General features: G+C 43.0%; 2 protein-coding genes across 7 annotated transcripts in view; one reads left to right on the top strand and one right to left on the bottom strand.

Annotated features, from left to right (window-relative positions):
* Positions 1-11795, top strand: part of arfgap2 (ADP-ribosylation factor GTPase activating protein 2) — an 11851-nt gene extending 56 nt beyond the window's left edge. The window contains exons 1-17 of one of the 2 annotated variants that reach the window (XM_023827261.2): positions 1-67; positions 1262-1380; positions 1465-1537; positions 2367-2498; positions 2681-2761; positions 3580-3688; positions 3840-3896; positions 4269-4313; positions 6281-6333; positions 6625-6761; positions 7249-7380; positions 7677-7805; positions 7963-8112; positions 8989-9115; positions 9556-9643; positions 9724-9845; positions 9994-11795. The exon at positions 1-67 is cut by the window's left edge and continues 56 nt beyond it. In XM_023827261.2, coding sequence (XP_023683029.1) covers positions 1-67; positions 1262-1380; positions 1465-1537; positions 2367-2498; positions 2681-2761; positions 3580-3688; positions 3840-3896; positions 4269-4313; positions 6281-6333; positions 6625-6761; positions 7249-7380; positions 7677-7805; positions 7963-8112; positions 8989-9115; positions 9556-9643; positions 9724-9845; positions 9994-10014 — 1642 coding nt within the window. In that variant the 3' untranslated portion in view covers positions 10015-11795. The remainder of the gene's footprint in view (positions 68-1261; positions 1381-1464; positions 1538-2366; positions 2499-2680; positions 2762-3579; positions 3689-3839; positions 3897-4268; positions 4314-6280; positions 6334-6624; positions 6762-7248; positions 7381-7676; positions 7806-7962; positions 8113-8988; positions 9116-9555; positions 9644-9723; positions 9846-9993) is intronic. The other variant, XM_023827262.2, reaches the window with a different exon arrangement.
* Positions 11796-12821: 1026 nt separating this feature from the next.
* On the bottom strand, positions 12822-22226 carry LOC111851822 (para-nitrobenzyl esterase-like). Of its 5 annotated transcripts, none has more exons than XM_072698559.1 (10): positions 21827-22034; positions 19130-19348; positions 18031-18715; positions 16806-16913; positions 16480-16676; positions 15403-15602; positions 15077-15135; positions 14688-14855; positions 14236-14457; positions 12822-13958 (listed from the first exon to the last, which is right to left on the bottom strand). In XM_072698559.1, the coding sequence occupies exons 1-10, from the start codon at positions 21959-21961 to the stop codon at positions 13816-13818; spliced, it is 2136 nt and encodes a 711-aa protein (XP_072554660.1). In that variant the 5' UTR covers positions 21962-22034; the 3' UTR covers positions 12822-13815. The 5 variants fall into 5 exon arrangements, with proteins under 5 accessions (XP_072554660.1, XP_072554661.1, XP_072554664.1 ...); XM_072698560.1 differs by lacking the exon at positions 21827-22034 and adding an exon at positions 22066-22226 and having other exon boundaries at positions 12825-13958; positions 19130-19245; XM_072698563.1 differs by lacking the exon at positions 21827-22034 and adding an exon at positions 22066-22225 and having other exon boundaries at positions 12826-13958.
* Positions 22227-23323: the final 1097 nt, after the last annotated feature.

Genomic DNA, 23323 nt, shown 5'->3' with positions numbered 1-23323 from the left:
GTCAGAGCCGAACAAGACTGAGATTCTGACCATTTTTAAAAGGCTGAGGTCCATCGCTACAAACAAGGTAAAAGATATAAGAAGTTAAGTATGAGGAATGGTGGCAGTTGACCCGCACGGAATTGTGTTTGAACAGTAACGAGTTCGGGTTTGGAGGGTTTTCCGGGACTTCTCCTCTCCGTAAGCCGGCAGCTGGTGCCGGAGCGAGCGCTAGCCTGTTAGCCAGCTAGCGGTTTAGCCACCCACCCAGCTACGTGTTTCTGTCGGCCGTTCGTCGCAGCAGCCGAAGCCACGTCTGCTCTCCCACGACTTCCCGTAGATCTCTAGCCTTACTCACCTAGTCCGGCGGACTTGCTTGTGTTTGGTTACCCGGCAGAAACGCAGCCACCATGTTACGGTCACCCTTACTGATGAAAGAAGCGTTTCGTGGCCTGCTTTATATAAGCCACGTCGTGCCATTACCCAAACACATTTGATTTGTCGTCGAAAACCCCGAGTGGACCCTAACGGTTAAAGGGGATGTTTTGGTGCTTTGATCGTGCGCTCAGTGAGCTATGGAGCCTCGCGGCTGGATCCCTGACCGGGTCAGGTCCGCCATCGCTTGTTTTCGTAACCTGCTCTAAGACATGTTACCGTTTTCCGTTTTATAGAAGTTTATAAATGGGTCGTATTGTCGATTACAAAGAAATCGTGGCCGAGTTGTTCATTTAGGATTACCCCGATTAAATAGAGGTCCAAGCGACACCTGAGCTGGGATCGGTTTTCATTGTGAGACATGCTTACGCAACACACTGCTGTTTGCCTTTCATTCCAGACGATTAATACTCCGTGTATCACCGATTTTAACATGTCATTACCAGCGTCGTTTCGTCGCGTTTCAGGATCATCTTATTTCTGTTCGCCAGGCTCGATCACAGCAACTTTCGATGTCGCATCACTAGATATATCTGAAACCCGTCTAACGTTATTAACGCGGCTGATCTTTGACACGAATCTTCCGTTCTACTGATTAGCTTGTTTCTTCATATAAAGCTATCTTGGCAGTCTGACATTTTACAGTATTGAATATTATGTGCAATTAAATTGTTAGTCGACTTTATCTGTATTATTTTATATCTTGACGTGTGTATCGCTAAATATGAACAGAAAATATCTGAAGTGCCAAATATAAAGGGAAAGATGGATCACAGATCTTTTACTTGAGGATTTTGCAAACGCTTTTTTTCACGTGCATAAATGTTTCTTTTTCATTACATCCTAGGCATGCTTTGATTGTGCTGCTAAAAATCCTAGCTGGGCAAGTATACCATATGGAGTGTTCCTCTGTATCGACTGCTCTGGCAGCCACCGCTCTTTGGGAGTGCACCTTAGCTTCGTCAGGTACCCACCTTGCTTCCCAGAAGGCTTTGCGTCTGTGCACCTTACTGATATCTGCAGTTGACCGGTCGCTCGCTGTGTCCCCAGATCTACAGAACTGGATTCCAACTGGAATTGGTTTCAGCTGAGATGCATGCAGGTTGGAGGAAATGCCAGTGCGGTGAGTGCTGTTAAGGAGCCACTGGGCTGCCAGTTTGCCCAGCACATTAGCTGTAGTAAAATAAAGATTCTACTCCATGTTTCCTGAATACAGTTCTGGACTGAAGTAAGTAATCTGTTACTCAAACCCTTACGTAAGTCAAATTTCACGCAATTCAGATTTACCTTCCCATACTGAAAAACACCTAAGCCAAAAATATACTAACAATCTGTACTATAGAGCACAAATTAAATATATGAAAATAGTATACATTTACCTACAGGCACATGACTCCTTCAATATTAAAAGATATATACAGGCATCCAAATTTACATAAGTTGGTTTTATGTGAGTTGAGTGCTCCCTGTATGATGTCGCACCAGAATACCATACAAAAACTTTGGGGTGGAGAGTAATTTTGTTTTTGTGTATGTATGCGAGAACAGTTCATTTGTAAGATAAATAGTACAGAATATGCACCTTCAAATAGCTCTTTTTTTTGAGAGGTCAGCATTGTGAGTTGTTTGCTTTTTTAAGCTTAACTATAAACAGCTTGTTTTGTGCTTGTATTATTTTAAGACTTGGTGACTCTATTTAAGTATGAGAAATTGATCATGTCTCATTAGCCAGTAAAGCACTGTTTATGCCTATAAATGTGTAATTTTTAACCGCATAAAATGATTTTTCACCTATATTGTAGGTTATTGTAATTTCTAGCTATTTAAATTCGGTATTATGTCAGTCGGGCCTTAATATATGTTCCAAATGCTGATTGCAATTTAAAGTAGCAATTGTATGCGTAAAGCACCTGTGGTCACCAGTATGTCTCTTTGTGTCTCCTTCTGGTTAGACTGCCTTTTTCCGTCAACATGGCTGCACGACCAGCGACACCAATGCTAAGTATAACAGCAGAGCGGCTCAGATGTACCGCGAGAAGATCCGACAGCTGGCCAATGCTGCTCTGGCCAAGTACGGTACTGATGTGAGTTCTCCATCAGTTCCTGACTTCTCTGATACCAGACCTTCACCAGGCACTGCATATTTAAATTGTTAGACCCCATGAATATCTCTCCATTGTGTCCTACCTGTACATTAAATAGCGTGTCTGGTTTATTTTTTGCAATTATGAAATTATATCTATTAATCGTTATACTATGTCTTCAGCTGTGGATTGAGGCGTCAGGGAACACCCAGTCTGCTGCTTCTGAAAAGAGAGATCCAGATTTCTTTGCTGAACATAGTCAGGTAAGTCTGTTCCAGCACGTTTTAGAACTTGCTATGATTCTGCCCAGTCAGGCGTAGTTTGGAGCAGTTTTGGGGAAATGTGGCATCTTCATCCTCAGTAATACTGGCTGTAATCTGTAGGCAGTTAGAAAGTAGGTTCTTTCCATGGAACAACATCCCTTAAGTAGCACAGTCTGTTTTCATTCAGGTTGCATTTTCATTTTCCAGTACTTGGTACTCAGTGGCAAACTTTGAATGATAGAAAATTAAAACATTTATAATATTAAAGCATGTGTTTATAGAATATTAAGAACACCTTGATCGTAGCTCCCGTGTCTTGTCTACAGTCTAATAAATCTGCTTAGTCAAAAGGCACTTTTGTGGAAGATAAGATCACTGCTTTTCAGCCCCTGTAATAAGCAGATTGTGTGTAACCTCACCCCATGAAAGTTTTGTGGCTCAGTGCCTAAAACATTGTGCCTGTGATCAGGAGGATTGCGGTTCAACTCCTCTGGTCAGGCAAGAGCCTTCCGGACCTAGCTGGCCATTCTTTCTCAGCTGTATGTTACTTTGGATTAAACTTTCTGCTAAGTAAACATATTGATGTCCCTGGGTGGAGTTTGGAAAATCCGTCTGTGGAGTCTTTATGTGGGCAGTTTATGGCTTAACATGTTTGGATTCTGTGCCTTGCGGTTGGAAGGTTGCCGGTTCAAATCCCAGGTTCGGCACAGTGGTTTCTCGACTGGGCCGTACTGTCTCAAAAAAGAATTGTGTGTGTCGCTTTGGGTAAAAAGCATCTGCTAAAAATAAATAAAATGTTTAAAAAATGTGTATTGCAGCCTCTGAACAGCTGGGACGTGCAGGGACAAAACCTGCAGGAACAAAACGGAGCACTTGCCCCACAGGGGGTGGAGGTGTCGTCCAAGGAGTCGGCTAAAGTCAGTGCTGGTGTGTGTGCTTCTGGGTTCATGAGTGTTTCACCTGATGCAAATGTTAGAAGTACATTGGCCAACCACATTATGGCCGTGCATGTTTTATGAAATCAGTGAAAATTAGGGTTAATTGGTTAAAAATTATTGTTGTTTTTTTTTTTTTTTAGATCAAGAAGAAGGCCCGAGCATCGAGGGCCTCAGTACGTCTCCTAAAGCTGTACTTGGTAAGTTAGTTCCATGAGGCATTATCTCCCTCCGTTCAGTTATAATGTGTGAACATCATGCCCTCACTGCCATCTTCCTGATCTATTGTAATATATACTGCTATTGATACGGAAGTCCCCTCTATTCAGATTTGTTCAAAATCACCTTCCATCCTCTAACCTAACAGACACAAACTAGCTAAGTATTCATCAGATGCCAAAGGCTCTTTCTGGATTTTCGGTTCGTGAGGAAATGAATCTGAATGTTTAACATCCCCACCCCCATTAAACCTGCTGTCATTGAGCTGTTATTTGATGGAACTGGTGTCTGTAATAAACAAGTGACTCCAGCGGAGTGAGTGCACTGTAACAGCTGTGTTTTCTGTCATGTAGAGGACTCAATGCGCTTGTCGTCCGATCAGCCGCAGCCTTCTGAAGGTGATACGACCCGCAAAGCTGCTTGTGGGCTCAGTGGCTGGCTGGTTACTGGGCAGATCCCTATGCTTGTTTGACTCTCTACTGGAGTTTGATGCACTCATTTCGTCGCTAACCAACTGCTCCAGCTGATCCCGCTGACTTTGCCACGCTGTAGACTTTACTAAACGTTCCCTTAACGTCAGGATTGCGCTGTAGCCTTGCTGCCTCAACAGCTGTTTTAATAAACTTGGATATGCTAGTTATGTGCCTATGGCTGTCGTTTCCCAAGCTCACAGCACTGAATTTGTTTTGTGATTATAAAAAAAATAAATGTGAGTATTGGTGCACCAATGTGGAAATTTTGGCTGACACCAGTAAGGATATATTTTTGTATAATATTACCATATTATTGTGTCAATAACTGGCTAACCTCTGAGCTCCACAAATTTGTAGTGAAATTGATGTTTGTGGTGTTACTTCTTAAGATCGTGTTAGTATATGTGTAACAACCACATAGTTTAATGCAAGCATCAGCGAAGCAGCTTTGACTTGGAACACTAGAGAGGTTCTAAGTGACGAATGAGCCAATATCTATCCCTCGTCCTCCATTGTGGAAAATGGCTGATCATCCAATGCAGTCACCTCCATTATGTTAATAGTTGCGTCTTTTTCTCTAGTGTCGCTCACTTTGAATATTGACTAAAGTCTGAATATCAGCCAGCAATATCGACCAAGGTTGACACATCGTGCCGATGTCTTGATTTTTACCGAACATTGACTGATGCTGATACGTTAACTGATATGTCATCTATCTCCAAGTTTAGTAAGAATTTCAGTGACAGTATAATTGATTAATATAATCAGTCCTGCTGTAATGCAACTAATGTGGTCCTGAAAAGCCTCACATTCACTAGAATTATGTACTAAAATACACGTTTGGTCTGAGGGGAAAAATAGGGCTAGGGGAATGTGACTCCAAAACTTAGTAGCTAGTATTGAAAAATAAAAACAGTGATAGCAGTGGCCAATAATGTATTTATATACATTTTAAGAAATAATACATGAATAAATTACATCATCAATCTTTCCTATGGGTCTTAGGCAATTCTCGTGAGACGCATATCTAGTGCCTTAACCGACCGTGCTGATCTTGCTAACTTGTCGATTACCGAGAGTTTGGAGTAGTGATCCACGGGCACCATGCAGCGGGGCACGTAGACAGCGTAAATGTTATGGTACTCTGATGGGCACTGAAGGCAACATGGCTGCAGACTGATTACGAAAAGTAAATGTAAGTGAATGGAAAAGAGGTTGCTGTGTGTTTTTGTATAATTTGTCAGATATTTTTAGAATCTAAGACACTGACCTGTACAATGTGTGGATGTACAAAAAAATGGATTCTTTTAGATTTGATGGAAACCGGTTCACTGAAAAGAACCAGTTTGAGAGAGTGATTTGTGCATGAATTGGACATCACTATCGTTCACTTGGATAGCTGATTTTTGCGTGCAAGTAGTCTTTCTCACTAAGACCATGTTGCGTTATTGTTCATGTAGTGCATCTCTCAGACTGAAAATTGAGCAAAAACAAAAAGCGGTTCCGAGTTGTATTGGACTTGGGTACTAATATGTCAGTAGCGTTAGAACAGATTCGCAGAGTGATGTCATGCGTTATAGCAGGACTGACTTTGACTGTAACCTAGGTAACAAATTCACTTAGTCATTTATTTAGTAGCATTTCAGGAGCCTTTAGGTTACAGATGAAGCATCTTTGTAAAGGTGGAACTGCCTGCTTGCTAATGCGGTAGCATGAAGCGTCAGCGGTTTCTTAAGGGCAGCCGATGTCACTGAAGCCCCCAGATATTGGCACCGGTGCCCTGGGGACATGGGAGCACTAAGCTCCGACGTGTCATTTTCATGTCACATTTCATCTTCACTTTCACCTTTTCCTTCAGGGCTTTGATGCATTTGCTTGTGTTTTTATTTCAGATGTGAAGTCGTCTATTATTGGGAAGAAGAAGCCTGCAGTGGCCAAAAAAGGGGTAATGATGTCACGTAACGAGACCTCATTCATTATGTAATTACCGTAAAGTGTATTGTTGCAGGTCAGATAACTGTCTGTCTGCTTACTCGTACGAGTCTTTGACTGAATGAGACCTTAAATTAGAGTTAGATCCTTCTCTGGATGCTGTTAACCTCAAGAACTGGAAGAACACATGACAGTAATTGTCTTGGAAACATAAAAGGCCTATGAGATCTGAGTTGTTTGGAGGGAATTACACGGGGAATCCTGTCTCAGAGGTGCTTGTTTTTCTTTTTTAATCCCCCTTAAGCTTGGTGCTAAGAAAGGCCTCGGAGCCCAGAAAGTGAGCAGCAAGAGCTTCTCCGAGGTGGAGAAGCAGGCCCAAGTGGCTGAGAAGCTGAGGGAGGAGCAGGCCGCGGAGGCCAAGAAGCAGGCTGAGGAGTCCATGTGAGTGGCTGTGCTCGTGCGCAGGGGACAGCGTGGTTCTGCTGGGGGGGGGCGTGTGGCCCAGTGGGTTAGAACTCTGTGCTCGCGATCAGAAAGTCAAAGGTTCAAATCCCAGGGCAAGCGGATGGACGTCCCCATTGGGCCCTTAAGCAAGGCCAAGCTTTGATTGATGAATTGCTCCTGGGGTGCTGGAGAAATGGCTGCCCTTGTGCTTGGACTCCAAGCTTTTTGCTCTCTCCTGTATGTATGTGTGTGTTTGTCTAAAAGACGTGATGGGCAGGAAAGGATATGCGAACAGAAGCAGTCCATTGTACCGGTACTCATACTTGTACGAGTAGCATTAAGGCATCATTTCTCAGTAGCAATAATAAGTCCGCAGATGAAGTGAATAGAACCCGATTGGCTTTAGTCTGTTTTTAATGTGCTTGCAGTAAACTTTGCTGTAGTGACTTGGTGTGTGACACATACCCTGCATCTGTGTGTGCAGTGTGGCTTCCATGCGCCTGGCATATAAAGAGCTCCAGATCGACAGGAAGATGGAGGAGAAGAAGCTTCAGAGCTTGGAGGGGAAGAAGAGGGAGCAGGCTGAGAGGCTGGGGATGGGCTTTGGGAACCGGAGGTGAGCTGCTTGGCATGCCACTGGCCGCGGTGGCGGTACCCATTCGTCACATCCCAGGGCTCCGTGGCGTTTCTGTGATGCCTGTGGTACCTTCTAATCCAGGGTTCTTCAACTCTGGACCTCGATTCCAAATCCAGGCCGTGTTTTCAGTTCTCCCAGGTAGTTGATTAATAATTACTGATTCTGATTGGTCAGAGGCTTCACACCTGACTGACAGGTAAAGGAAGGCTGGAAAACCAGCAGTGCTCGGACCTCGAGGACCGTTGAATAACCCTGTTCTAATCTCTGTGTTGCAGTGCTGTGTCCCATTCTGTGATGTCAGAGATGCAGCTGATCGAACAGGAGACTCCCGTTGGAGTTAAGTCTTCCACCTGCTCCAAGCTGGATATGTTTGATGAGCCAGGCTTCACCGCCGGGCCCCCAAAGTAAGTCGGGAAGGGAATCGTTTACTGATGAGCGAATAGAATTTGACTGTGGTACTGCCCGTAAATGGTGACACCCTCAAGTGTCAGGAAACTCCTGCTTTTCTGGCTGTTGTAGATGGTCCCGGGATATGCCTGAGGCCTTGTGTGATTTTTATAGGTACAAGGACAACCCGTTCATGTCAGGAGACACCTTCGCTTCGCGCTGGGACACAGACAGTGGCTCCTCCTTCTCCTCCTGGACCCTGGAGAAAGAGGAAAGCAAAGACACTGAAGTGACCATTTCCAGTATCCAGCCCATTGGGGAGAGGTCAGTCCACCATCGCATCCTACAGAACAGGCTCCTGCACTCCGGGGTCGAGTTTTAATGGAAATGTCACCAGGTCTGATTTCCCCATTCCGCTTTCGTTCTCTGTTTTCATTCCTGCAACATGGTCGAGGTTCTAGGTTAATGAATAAGATATCAAATATGGCTTATCGTCGTAAGAGCAGCGTGATAGTTCTGAAAACTCCCTTCGATTGTTGTGATCAGGCACTCCTGAATATTTTTGTCATAAGTACCGTAATTGCAAATCAGATTATAAATATATGAGAACATCTGGCTGAGTAGCTCAGGGCTGCCAGCATCCATTGTCCCGTTAAAGCTGAGCAAGGCAAGGTTGCATTCAGTCCCCAATGTCCTCTACAGAGAGAGAACATCTGCGTTTGATAGATATACAGTGGGGTGGTGGTATTTTTTATAGCAGTGGTAAATACCATTCCTGCAAATCATCTCTGAAGGTTAGCATACTGTTTACAGGAAGAAGCAACGCTCACCCAGTGCACAGCCTTGTGCCTGACCTCTTTTGATCGTCCTTTACTCATACTGGTAATTTCAGCGTTCACCAAATGAACATACTGATCTGTTGTGTCAATGGCGTCGCTTCAGTGGAGGTGGCTTCTGAGCCACAGATGCAGGAAGAAGCGGGTTGTCATTACTCTGGCCGGCGAACCCATTTATAAACACAGCAGCCTGTTTTTTTTTTTTTTGCTGCCGTTAGCAGAAATGAATTGTCGGTTCCGCTGATTATAGCTGCCATTTGGCACTCTAAATGAGAATCCATGCTGGATGTTTTCCATTTTCGGTTCCCCTTTTTGTTTATCCTGGGCGCCTTTGTCACATGACCCTGACCTCTCTGCCCTATAGGTTGCCTAGTCGACGGAAGCCGGAGACCAGCACTGCTGTGCCGGAGTCCAGCGAGGCGCGGGAGAAATTTGCGAATGCCAAAGCGATTTCCTCTGACATGTTCTTTGGCAAGGAGAGTAATGCTGAGGTATGGGATCCGGGGACTAGCTGACCTACGCCTTCAGAAAGACCCCTGAGGCTGTCCCACATCATTGCCTGTTTTAATAAAAGACCAATGTTTATTGCTTTAAAACCAGCCCAGTCTAAGTTTTGAAATTGCCATTCAAAAGCTGACCTTCTCCCCCTCATTATTGTGTGAATGGACAATTCAAGTTCAAGATTGTCATCTCACTATATTGGGATGCATATGCAAAATTTGTGGTCCATGCTTGACGTGAAATTTCATTTTTCCAGGCCATTGTGCTATTTACAATGACGTATGTAGTTCAATTTGTGCTGTTTTTAGAAGGAACCATGTGTTTCAGGTGAAATGGCTCCTAATTTCACTCAGTGTTGAAGCCTTTGAAGACCTGCTGCTGTGGGCCTTGTAAGTCATGGCCTAATGACACCAGTATGTGTGCTTTTCAGTATGAAGCAAAGGCGCGTCTGGAGAGCATGTCAGGCAGCACATCCATCAGCTCCGCAGACCTCTTCGGGGACGGCAGAGAGCGTTCAGGTCCGTGCTTAGTCTGTGTGTCTAGTTCCCACATCTGCAGCAGAGCGGTGACTCTCTAATGTTTGCATCTGCGTCCGTAGGTTCGTCCGGCTTTGACAGCGTGCTTCCGTCAGGCCCAGACATTGCACAGTTCAAGCAAGGTGTGAAGACCGTGGCGGGAAAGATGGCGGTTCTGGCCAACGGGGTGATGAACACAATCCAGGTAATGGTTGGTCACTCTGAATCTGAATGCAGATGCGAATGACCCCAGTCTAATCTGCCTTTTCTTGGGCTGCTAAAGCAATGAGTAACTGTGTGCTTTACGTTAAAAGTTGTCTGGGTCGTTTTGTGTTTTTATATACCCTGTTCAGGATCGCTATGGCTCATACTGAAAACAGATACCCAACGCTGACAGACAAGACTATCGATGACGACAAATTTATGGGCTGTATTCCTCCTTGGTGTGTGTGTCAAGATGGTGATGAAAATCACAAAAGGAAAGGCATGACTGGTGTGCGACCATTAACTCTGTATTGTGTTCGCCTACCAACACTTTTATAGACCATAAAGAGACTGAAGCAGTATTTTCAATAGGAAACATTTCAGTTTTGTTTTTTCTTCCCAGAAAAAGGCACTTTTAGGTGTAGAAAGTCATTTTCGGAGCCATGGTGCTTCCTTAAGTTAATTGATTCTAATTTGATCTGCATTTTCATAATTCTTGCTTTAATATCCTATATTTATAACCAGAAATTCAAGTTTTCATTTTAGCTGTATTCATATTTATATTTGTGCCTACAGTATCACTGTCAAAGGTGGATAATTCCTTAATGAATTTATCATGAAAGGAAATGTATCCAAAGCCACTAGACGAGTCCCCAGTCTATTACTCTGTTACTAGGCCGAGATTGGAAAAAATATATTGGATTAAAGTATTTCAGGTATTTCCCCCCGATTCCTTGTCATAGACTGTAAAAATCTGAATTTTTAATAGCTCCTTTTATATTGTGAAATATTTTCAGTCTCCAAAGTCTCATCAGCTTATAAAATGTTTTTTTTTTGTTAATTCCTCTATTTAGACTTTTTTAAGCCACTTAGAATGAATCTGTAAAATTTATTTGCATGTTTGCAAGCTTTATCTCACATGCCGGTCAGGCAGACCGTTTTAATGGTGATGATGCTTCCTGTAGTTTCATTTATTCCTGCCAGCGACTCTCCCCTCTAACATTTAGAGCTTGAGCCCATCTACGTGGAGCAGAATTGAAGTCTGTTTATAAAATGTCTTCAAGATTAAACAAATAGAAAAATCCAGATGTTTTCACGTAAACAGGCCAGGTGCTTGACCTGAATTATACACAAGAAATAGAAATCAGTGGTAAATGGCTCAGTGTCACTTAACTGTTTAACCCTGTAATCACTGTTGGAATGGTCCATGACTACTACTGTGCAAAACTTGGAATTCTAAGCAAAAATATCTACACTAACCTCTAGAGGTCAGCACATAACACATCTTAACACATAACCAGTACTGGTCAGAAGTGCTGAGTTTTGTCTTTTAACATATCCTGGACTGCTTGAGAACTGTCTATCCCTATTTATTTTGATGTCTTTTCTGAACAAACTATCTTGAAACATGAATATAAGCGTACTGGAATGGCATGACTCATCTGACTGTACAGCCTTTAAGTCAGGGAATCGTATGCGTATTGAACAAATTAGGAAAATAAGGAGCGAGATAATGAATTGAATTGCTAATGCCAATTTTCAGAATGTTTTAAGTATTGACACACAGCCTTTTGCCGCCCCCCCCCCCCCCCAGAAGTATTTCTGAGAGTTGAGGAGGGGTGCTGAGTCATTTCTTCTAAGTCGTTTGGTACTTAACATTTGTTTAAAAGCACATGAATAAAAATTCCATGCTTCCTGTTTCTAGCAAACATGGAAGTTAGGAGTTTTAAGCGCCCAAAAAGAATTTATACTTGTCCTGGAAATACGTTAAGAACAAATGTTTTCCCCGCTGTTACAGCAGGTGCATAAACTGGCCTTATGGGGATTTGTTTGTGTGTCTTAGCTGTGCTGATATTCCCCTGATTGCCCTGCCTATCTTTGCCCGTTGTTAATATGAGTCATGATACTTGTATGCAAATGAAATGAATTATCAATAAAAATTGAAACATTATTCTGCTGGGTTTTACTAATCCATTTGTTAAAGAAATTACATTTATTTGTACAGGTCACCATTTCACCACAGTGCAGTACACTATAATGTATTCTATGGCTGCAACAGTTCACATATTCATCGTGTACCTTTGGCGCACACAGTGAAACACGTACATTTACTTAGATGGGTGGAACCTTTATTTGCAAGTAGATGTTCAACACTGAAAACATGCTAATTGTGGCTGTGAGTTGGTTATAACTTATGCCGGTTACAGTCAGTTGTAATCTGTGTTTTAAGGAACATTTAGGTTTCCCTATAAATTACACCAGCAGTGGAAAGTTGACAGTTGATCAGACCAAGTCTGTCAACTTGTACCGAACTCGAGCTGGAAACACATGTCCAAAGTGCTAACTCATTTAAGAAGACATCATCGGAGTGTGCGTACGACCTGACCAAGGCAGAAACGGTCTCTGCGAGTTCGTTTCCCTGAGGCATTTTAGGCACTTTGGTCAGTAAATTCACTCGGCAAAAATAATATTTAGGGTTATATATGTATTAATAGCTATAGATATGTGATCATACTTCGTTAGAGAACACCGGATTTAGTTCATTATGATTTTACATTTTTGATGTAACATTTTGTTACATATTTATTTTTACAATGCTTCAAATAAGCGCAGGTTTTGTAATTCACACGTCGACAGAGGCATCTTTGGTTTTAACAATAATGTCAAAACAAATTCTGTTTTCCTTGCTGTACTGAAATTGCACCGAACTGTGAAACCAAACCGAGGTTTGTATCGAACTATGAAATTTGTATACCAATACACCCCCCTAGTGCATTCAGTGATACAAAGGTAGGAGAACTGGCACCATTCAGAATGCTTGGGATTTAGTCACAGTTCAGTAGTTTATAGTGTGTTCAGTGTTCCCTTAGTAGTTGGTAACTTTGTGCAAACACCGTAAAACGCACATTAAAACCATATTTGAAAAATCATTTATAAAGCATTTGTCTTAAAATTGGATGAGAGAGGGATATAGGGCTCTCGAAGGAACAAACAGGCACGCTTAGGTTCACTCAAATACACTTTAATAAGTAATACAAAATGATCTCGCATTAACATCAATACTAAGCTATCATATTGAAGGCAATGCAAAATAACTCGTACTACAACGGGTATCAAATAATATATATCTTATAGCTAATAGTATTAGGTGCAAAGGTACGAATTCATATATATAGAAAAGAAGCAATAATACATACAAGAAGCAAGGAAACATAAAAGAAGTTACGAAATATTATCACAAGCGGCGATAATTTACTCGCAACAATCAATGGAAAGCATAAGCAGTAGCAAAGCTATTTACACTCGGACGTGCTATCATCACCCACCTTCACACATGGACTGGGGAGCCCTTTCAGTCCTGGCAGGAGACCAACACGTGAGTTCCGAGAAAGTGCCGGGCGATGCGCGCTCTATCCCACGGCTGAGTTCCTTTATACTAAAATTTAGAGTTGCGTGTTGGCAGGGGGTAAGCTGGCCAGGCTCACCCCTTCCCCCCAGGCAATATATGGTGCTCCAATTCCCCCTTTTGTCCGAGTGATTCTGCTTGCGATAATACAATACAATGGGCGTCCTGGCGCCAGGTGACTTTGCGCAACGCCTCCCTGTTCCCCCCTACATGCAGGCAATATAGGGTGCTGTATACCGACCCCCCACCCTATCTCCCGAAACCAAGATAAGCATCCTGCATGCCGATCTAATGGCCCAGATGAGCATCCTGGCTTCTTTTATGAGCCCAAGTTATTTACGGCAAAATTAGGTTTTACAGGGGATCGGTAAATAACATGTTCGTGCAGTGTAGTGACATTTGGGTTGAATCATGGACGATTGATCTGAATTTCAGGACGACCAGTCCACACGCGATCGGAATTAATCCAAAATTACAACTTAAAGTTAATTCCATGTCACGTGGGTGACGTAATCGTCCGCGAATTCATCCTAATACAGCAGAATACAAGTAGGTCCCATTCTTCTTAATTGGCCCATGCATATGGATAAAAGTGATTCTTCTCCCAGAACTGACACCGTGAGGCTGAGAAATTCTGGACGGCGGAGAAGTTGTGCGAGAGCAGTGCCATGTGTGAGGGGAATGGGGGCCACTCGCTGGGCATCTCGCCTGGGGGACAAGATGCATCAAGGAGGTCAATGCGTGTCGGTGAAGCACCTGCCGTCATTGTGATTCTGCAGCTTTGACCTGAGACAGTGACACATTTGTGCTAAATGCTTGTATTTGCTGAGAAACTGACTAATTAGAGAACCTGTTCTTATTCAAAGTCTGAGGGCTTCCTTCACTCTCTAAGCCTGTTGTTTGATTTCTGAAAAGAATCTACTCTAAGATCACATAATGTTATATTCTTCTGAAATGGTTAATAGAGGATTCTTGGAGGCCTCACCTGTTCTTGCAAAGTGCACCATATACTTGGTCATGATCCCCTGAAAACTTCGATCTTCTGAGCTCTCCCCCGCCAGTACCGATTTAAGGCCATCAAAGAATGCCAGTGCATCTAACAGGTGGAATGAGAAGCGACTGGGAAAGGGTAGCAGGCTGGAGACCTCCTCCACTCTGGATGGCGTGTAGGTGACAATGTAACGGTACACAGGGCTCTTCAAAGCCACTGAAAGAGAGATGATGTTGATTAGAGTGGTTGCCTGCAGTAGAACACAACCTAATCTAAAAGCTATGACAATGCATTAGTTCAATCCACAAAATTTGTGCATATGTGCTCCTGTGAATAACTGAACACTTTTTGTAACCTCACAATCTCTGGTGGACACCAAGTTTTAGTAAACAGAAGCAGAGGAGAGTTTCTTGCTTATTTTTTTATTTGAAAGTGTTGGCCATTACATGCAGCTCTTCTGGCTTTGTCGTGGGCGGGACAGGTCACTCTCAAGTCTGACACCAGGGTGGTGTAGAGTCTTTCGGGACAGCGGTCATTGATGGGGCATTTGGCAGATATAGGGTACAGGGAAATGACCTCTTCGGAGATATTCACTCCAAAAGGCGTCAGGTTTTCTAGAACAGATGACAGGAAGGTGGTTAGATTTCAGTCAGTGTTTCTGGCTATTTGCTGTTGAGCTAAAATATCAAAGCAGGGTTCCTTTGGTTCTTCATAGCACAGACTATGAGTGGGGTCACACATTGTTAGAATATAGGGGTTTATGTGGCATTTCTATATGCATCAGTTTCACTTCAAGGGAGAAATACTAGAACAAGCAGTAAAATGCTATACTTACCTGTCACAAACCAATAGTAGTCCTCCCAAGTCCACATTGAGATGTTCTCATATGGTGGACTGGAAGAAAGTAAACAATTAAAACGAGACTTGCTTTGTCATTGGTCCAAGTTTTAATTGCATGGGGCACCATCACTGTGCCCAGTACTAAAGGAAGAAGACATTTCATGTGGGGAATAAAAGTTTCATTTTCAGTCAATAAAGCACTGAGATGCTCTCGCTAAATGGCTCCCAGGAAACCTACCGTGATGTACGAGTAATTGTGGATAGATGATACTGGTCAATCAGGACAAAAAGATACTAGGAGTAAATAAAATGGCCAGGCACCTGAAATCAGCTTCCTGTTCGGTGGTTCCGATCACATAGGGAACATCGTTGTAGCCGCTGCCTTTCTCCCAGGTCTCAAATGGTGGGGCAAGTAGAACATGCCCATCTACAACAACCACCGGTCCAACAAAGAGGCCCTTTGTTGGTATGTTTGTACAGTCTTCAGCTGCCCAAGAAGGGTACTCTTTCCATGGAATAGCCTAACACAAGAGGAAAGTTCACTTACTGTAAACCAAGATAACATTTACGAATTCAGATCAACTCATGAGGTCTGATTTAAGAACTTAGTTTTGAGGAACTGTCACATAAGTTGATTGAGGGGTCATGGTGTGGTGACAACAATTTTGGAGCTGAACACACAAAAAATTGTGGAAATGATAACAGTTCCAGAAAATGCCCCCAACCATCACCTCCTCTGGTCATACAGGACACTATAGTCAGACGTTCACAGTTTTTGGTACCACCATCCAACAAAACCTCAAATGGGACAGTAACATTACCTGCATCAATAAAATAGCCCCAAAACCACATGAACTTCTTATGTCAGCTCAGTGGTTCTCAGTCCGGTTCTTGCTGCCCCACCTGCCAGAATGTTTTCATTATAACCCTACCAAAATCAGGCTCCTATGCTCCTTAATAGGATTCTGAGAGTGAGGTTGAAAGCAAAATGGGTTGGAATGAAAACGTGGTTATATGAAAATAATCAGCTTGGGTAGCGAATAGCATCACGCCAAACTGTCATTGATTATTTTGTGAACCTCACACCTCATCACGGTTTATCCCTTTACTGAAATTGCATGTTTAGTTGGTACATCGCCACCTGCACCAAAAGAAATTCCTTGTACTTTTTGTACTTCGTTAATAAAGATTTTGATTCTACTGCTTGTTCATAACACTCAAGTAAGAGTTTGGAAACCCCTCCATAATTCATATAAGCTGGTATACAATCCGGTAATTGTGAACTTGACATCAGTGTAATGAAACTAGCAGCAAATGTTGATACATCAATAGCAATGTTCAGGTCCCATTACATCTGTAATGTTAAGTATAAATTTTCAGAGTAAAAAGGATATTCACCTGGAGAACTTTGGTTGTGGAGAGACTGTAGAGACACTGTAAGTTACTGCAGCCTGACTTCTTCAGGAATACCAAGTTGTCCTTCTCTGCCTTCTCCAAAGAGCCATTGTAATTGTAAGAGCTACTCATGTCTATAGCCCTGTGGAACAGGTCTTTGGCCAGTGGGGACATCATCATGGTCCACACAGATGTTCCCCCTGTACAGAGAAAATTCACCTCAGACTTATTTATATGTGTGTAAATACGTTACAAGTAAATCACCAACATTTGAATTGTGATATTGGGTAGCTAATGAGAAGAGGGAATATCTCTTTGGATAAGAATACCTGAACTTTGTCCAAATATAGTGACTTTTCCCGGATCTCCACCAAACTGCTGGATGTTCCTTTGTACCCATTTCAGGGCTGCAATCTGATCCATGAATCCATAATTTCCTACAATATTAAAATGAGAAATACACAGATCACATGATAATTGTGAGGCTGGACTGCAAAACAGCCCTGCCCTCTCATCAGGTCTATGTCTGCAGAGTTTTCATTCAGCTGTGTATCTCCCCTGTTTCTCATTTGTCATGGTTACCTCAGTGCAAGCAACTGTACCCAAAGTCCAGCTGCCGAGGGTGACTCTGCCCCTCTTTCTGCCATCTACTTGATTCCCCTCATGTGTCACTGCAGATCCCCAGCCCTCAGAGGGTGTGTGTCCTGATCCTCCTCTTGGTGTGAGAGCTTGCACTGATCTCCCTGTGTCTGCATGAGTGCCTGCCTTTCTCTTCACTCCTCAGGACAGACAACCCAGCTTATCAACCCAAGCATCCGTACCAGACTACAACCCTCATTTAGCGTTCCCTGTTCCAGATCTGCCCCTTGACAATAAACTTACTACCCAAGCTACAGTAGGTGACTCTGCTCTTTTAAAGTACCATATTAAGCAAAAATGATCCCCACACCAACTACAGGATTCCTAACCAACTTTTTATAATATCCATTATGCTCTTTTCTAAGTTCAACTAATCATTACGTGAATTGCAATTGTACTAATATTTTTTTCTACAGTAATGTGAAGCTGGAGGTCAAAAATACTGCAGCGCAATCATTAATACCAAGAACAACCTACCAGAATAAAATCTTCACTACTATTCAAAAGCAAGAATGTGAAACTGTATTAATGTAGAATTAAATTATGTGGAAACATCTCATCAATAATAGCATATCACTGGCCTTTGTACAGTATTGATATGAGTTGATATTCTTGCCAATAGAATTAAATATAAATGCCAGAATAAAGTGACGCTCATTTAAAAATCATAAAGCACAATGATCAATGATGCTGGGCTAGGATTCACTTGGACGGGCTTGGGGGCATTTGGCTGTAAGAGTTCTTATGAATCAGAAAATGGCTTTCTTCATCTAATTTACAATAATGAAAAAAACAGAAATCCAAAAGCCCATCTTCATGGCAATAGTGAGTGGCACTGGGCCAAACTCATGACTAGTACTTTTGAAACACTAGGTTAATAATAACTTATCAGCAAATTCTACATTTGAGACTCACCGGATGTGTTGGTCGGAGAACCTTCTCTCAGAAGCTCCAAGGCGAGGAAGCCGAAAGCGTTGAGGCGGTAGTTGAAACTGACATAAACGATGCCGGTCTGGGCAGCCAGACTCTCGGTTGGTGAGTATCCCCTCTCTGATCCACTGAGCATGTGCAGGTACCCCCCGTGGAACCACACCATCACGGGCAGCCTGGCATCCTTCTGTAAGCTGGGTGTCCACACGTTCAGGTAGAGGCAGTCCTCCTCGCCCATGACCTTGCCCTTTTCATCCATGGGCTGCACCTGCGCACACATGTTACGGAAGCGGACGGCCTCGTAGGTGCCTCTCCAGCACAGGCCGGCATCCTGAAGGTCCACTGGGGGTCTCCACCGTCGCTCTTTGACTGGAGGTGCAGCGAAGGGGATGCCCTTGAAGGAGTACGCCCCGTCGGCCCAGCGGCCGCGTACATACCCGCAGTCGGTGCCGACGACGGCAGAGAAGAGGAGTTGGCTTATGGCCACGTAGGCCAAAGACCCAGTCAGTGCCAGGAGGAAGAGAACCCCAACGATGATGATGAAGATCCACTTCCGGGAGATGACTAGAAATGGATTGTAGTAATGCTCAGCTTCAACACATTCTTCCTGGGGGAGGTAGTGGCATGCAGTCCCATCTCTCACTTCATTGGAATCCTCACCCATGTTTTCCTGGAAATAGATATGCGTATAATAATCAGTAATGTTGAGCAGGCTATAAAGCGACATTGTAAACCAACACTGCTTTAAGAAATATTGCACATCTGAGGTTATGTAGGTATATTTTTCCCTTCTGTTATGTCTTTAGCCACCAGTCTGACAGTCCTGGTTCAGGAACAGGAAGAAGGCATGGTACCTATTTGCTATGTTAGATGTAACTTTACAGAGAAATATCCATAGACAGAGAAGGAAGCTTTAGGGCTGGTACAGGCCTGTGAGAAACTACATCCGTACCTAAACAAGAGAAGTTCTGACTTGGCGACAGATCACAAACCATTGGAAGTTATATACAGTCCCAAATCTAAACCCCTTGCATGCATAGAGAGATGGATTTTGTGTTGTGGATGCAAGAAGACGGACACTGACGCGGCAAGCTGTAAGTCCTGATTGTTTATTAACTTCTTCTTGTATGAAGGTCAGAAGTACCCAGGACCAAGCCCGAGAGCGTGGCTGAAACTCAGGCGGGGAGGCAGGATGATCGGCTTCGGTACAGATGGGGGAGAGACGAAAAACACAGTCAAGGGTCCAGGCAGTGGTCGGGCGATCGGCGTTGGTCCAGAAAGGGGGCAGGCAGAAACTCGGAGTCTAGAAAACGTAGCAGAGTTCAGAACACAGGGAAACACCGGAAAAAACGCTCAAACTCAGGGCAAACCATGAAGATCTCGCACTGATCAGAGAGCCGAGTTGCCTGATATAGTAACACCGAAACCGGGGAAAACAAGACACAGCTGGGAGAAGAGTGTCTGAAACGGGAGCAACCGGTACGGCCAGAACAACTGGTTGACAGGACGCAAACACCTCGGGGAAGCCCTATCGACCGGAATCCCCGGAGGGGCGTGGCTGAGACGACGAAGGGGGTTCCCTAGTGCTATCCATGACATTTTGAGATTTCAACCGTATAAGTTATTGTAGTACACATGCCAGGAAGTCAAAACAAGATCCTCTGTCACAGTTACTAGGGCCAAAAGGCAAGAAGATGAACCATCCCCATGGATCTGACGAGTATGTGAGGTTCATAGCTGCTACTGCTACACTCAGTGTATGGACAACTAGAAAAGTGGAGGAAGCATCAGTGAGTTATGGAAGGCTATTTAAACCGGAGCATCTGAGAACCGTAAATCTTATGCTACAGCAGCTGGAGAATTGTGTGTCATATGATACCTGGTACTTAGAGGAATGCATACTGTGCTACCATAAGCTTTAAGAGCTTGTGCACTTGTATTGGTACATGAAGGACATTTAGGAATATGAGCTACGAAACAATACTTGCGAACGAAAGTTTGGTAGCCGGGAATAGATAAAGCTGTCAAAAATTATTGCAAGACATATCATGGGCATCAGATTATTATAGGTAGACCTGATGGACCAGAACCATTAAGACCATTAAGACAAAATGACCTGATGGACCCTGGCAAGATGTAGCAATAGATTTGCTAGGGCCTTTCCTGACTAACCATTCTGTACTGGATGTGGTAACTACTACAATTGCTACTATTAGTATGAAGTTCTAACTTCTACAATGATTGAAAAAGTGACTGACAATCTCAAATCTATTTTTGGTAGACATGGATTAGCTGTTACAATAAACATAGATCATGGTCCACAAATTAGGTCAGATTTATTCAAAGATAACCGTCTAACTGAAGGGATAAAGCACTTAAAGGTAAACTAAATAGGCACAAGCAAATGGAGAAGTGAAATGCCAGAATGCATCAGTATTTAATAAGATTAAAAGCGCACATGCGGAAGGGCTAGACCAGAAATGTCAACTAAGAAAATATGTAACGAGACTCTATTTGCATTTCCTTATGCCTACTTTACACCTCTCGTAATAATATATTTCGAAATTTCTCAGATGATCTTAACATTACATTTTTTCAGGGAATATCTATGACGAACTTCTAAAATTGAACCTAACTCATACCATAATTATTGGGACAGATTTTTCCAGCATATAAATGAATAACGGAATGGTGTAAACAATATCTGCAATTGAGCATGAGTGCAATTGTGCACAATTTTTTATTGTTTATCATATTGTTATAGTATCCTTTGACTTGTTCTCTATTGTAATTATCTTTAGGCTGTTGTAACAAGTAAACTTCCCTGGTGTGGGATCACTATGTGTATCTTATCTTATGTATATTTGATACTCAAGTGATTACTTTGTTATTAGGTATACATATCAGGAGTGTCATGACCTGCTCGTTCGATCCTCGTGTGTGCCACGCCCCCTCATTAACCACGTGTGCTGCCCCGATTATGATCACCTGTTTCCTGTTATTTTCGGCTTGTCTTGTGTATTTCAGTCTGCGTTCAAATATGTTTCCCCAGATCTGTCATTAACGTTCGTCCTGTGCCGTTCTCCGTTTGTCCAAATAAAACCCCGTTTACTCGTATTCACGGCTCCCTTCGTCTGCTTCCCCGCTTCCCGCTCGTTCGCTCGCGCATCGGATGCGACAGTAAGAATGGTTAAATATGTGTATATTTATTTGTTTGGCGGACGGCTTTGTTCAAAGCTGCGTCCAAGCGAGGTAGACATGCAGCTGTGAAGAAGCCAAATACTAAATCAAATGACTAACATTATAAAACAATTAACAAAACTTGTGTATTTTGTTATACACATTCATGTCCTGGTGGAGCGTACTTGAAAACACGGTAAATACATTCTATTAAAAAATTACGTAACGAACACAATACACATGCAAATTAAGTTAATATATTGCATATAAAACCAATATATATTTGGCGTAGAGACAAATATATCATTTTAATTACAACCATGTAATACATTTTCTACAAATTTTCAGAATATGTAAGTATTTTCCACAAGTCAAGCGATTAAATCTGCATCATAAGTTAACATGCAGATCGCAATTCAAGGATCTGGTTCAGACTATAGCAAAGTCATTTTTTACCCGTTCAGACTAACAGGCCTCCGTGAAACACTATGGGTGTCGCAGAAGTAAACGAATAATCGTAAAAAGATTTCAGTCATCGCTACACACCACATGCATTATCGTAATAAAACCAGAACAAACAGCAGCGAATTGCCACCCTCACTGTCTCCTGAAATAACAGGACGTCCGCGGACTCAGAAAGCGCCTCCTGGCTGGTCCCCAGTAACCGTGTGGGGGTTTGGGAGCGTGCCGAGGGGCAGCACGTCCTGGGGGGAGTCCAAGCAAAGCAACCCACCATGAACCCACCCCCTCGGTCCTCAAATGTCCTTTAACACGTTATTGCGATTTAAGTTCTACTATATTTAATATGACTCAATATTGTTCTTTCGATATGCCACTCACCGAAAAGCATATATATAACGTTTTTCCTATGTTAGATGTATTTCTGATTTTACTGAGTCACCAATCAGCTCCTTTTCTTTCTGACGTCGTTCTTTGTACTGTTGCCGCTTAATCCGGCCCTTCCTCCTCGCAAACCCCAAACATCCATAATTTCCCAGAGTCCAGCATAAACAACTACGCGGTCACACTGAAGGAAATCTGCAATACACAGAAACGTCATCCACATGGATTGCATACTGTTTTTAAAATAAAACGTACCCCTAAACACTTAATTTCTGTACACAATCAAAACACTTATTGAGCTCTTTCCATACTAAGTTTACAAGGCTGCATAGTTAATCTGAATTTAAAAGTATCTCAGGGTTCAAATATCGAGGTATTTCTCCAGTTTGGTTTATTTTACAAGTAAACGTCAGCCACATTTTTCCTTAAACCTGAACATAAATCTATATCCAGGGGCGGATTAACGCACAGGCTAGATATGGCTTAAGCCTAGGGGCCCCACATGTGCCAGCCTGCAAGGGGGCCCCCATTGGCGCGGAGGGGGGCGGGGCCCACAGACTACTGTAGCCTAGGGGCCTCTGTGCACCTTAATCCGCCCCTGTCTATACCACTAATGTAATATTTTCGCTGACATCATAAACAGTTTTCCCCGATAATCAAGAAATCTGAACAAAAAAAAAACTTTTTTTCTTTCGAAAACTATGCGGGGGGACGTTCATTACACAGAACCACGAAACTCTTCATACTACGCCGCTGCTGAATTATCGCCGATCAACGATCGATAAGGAAATACAGGCTGTGCAGGGTGAAATGGGGAGCCTCCTTCGCCTTTTGCGGGATGATTTGGAAAGAAGAACGCCCTGGAATTTTGTCCTCAGTCCCACCGTGCGGCATCTGGCGGCTGTTTCCACGCCACTGCTGGATTCCTGCAGACTGTCACGTGATCTCAGCAAGGCCGCTGCGTCCAACTCTCTGCAGGCCATGACTAGATTACTGCACCATGTGTATAATTAACCACGTACAATTTCCAGCAGAAGGGGATACCTTGCATGACACTAAAATTGGTTTTCATGACATTGCATGCATATCTATTGGTGTAGGTGTTGTGGATGGAACGCTTATTCTGATTCAGACTCCAAGCCTCTTGAATCCTATCTACATCTGTTGAAAATGGTTCTCAGTGTTAAATGTGCAGGTGATATGTAACCTTCAAGGACATTTTACAGGCATTTTAGTCAATTGGCTTTGAAGTACA

This window comes from Paramormyrops kingsleyae, chromosome 13, assembly GCF_048594095.1.
Source record: "Paramormyrops kingsleyae isolate MSU_618 chromosome 13, PKINGS_0.4, whole genome shotgun sequence".
NCBI classification, from domain to species: Eukaryota; Metazoa; Chordata; class Actinopteri; order Osteoglossiformes; family Mormyridae; genus Paramormyrops; species Paramormyrops kingsleyae.
Note: the sequence above shows the minus strand (reverse complement) of the source record. Positions and strands in the feature narration are given on the sequence as shown.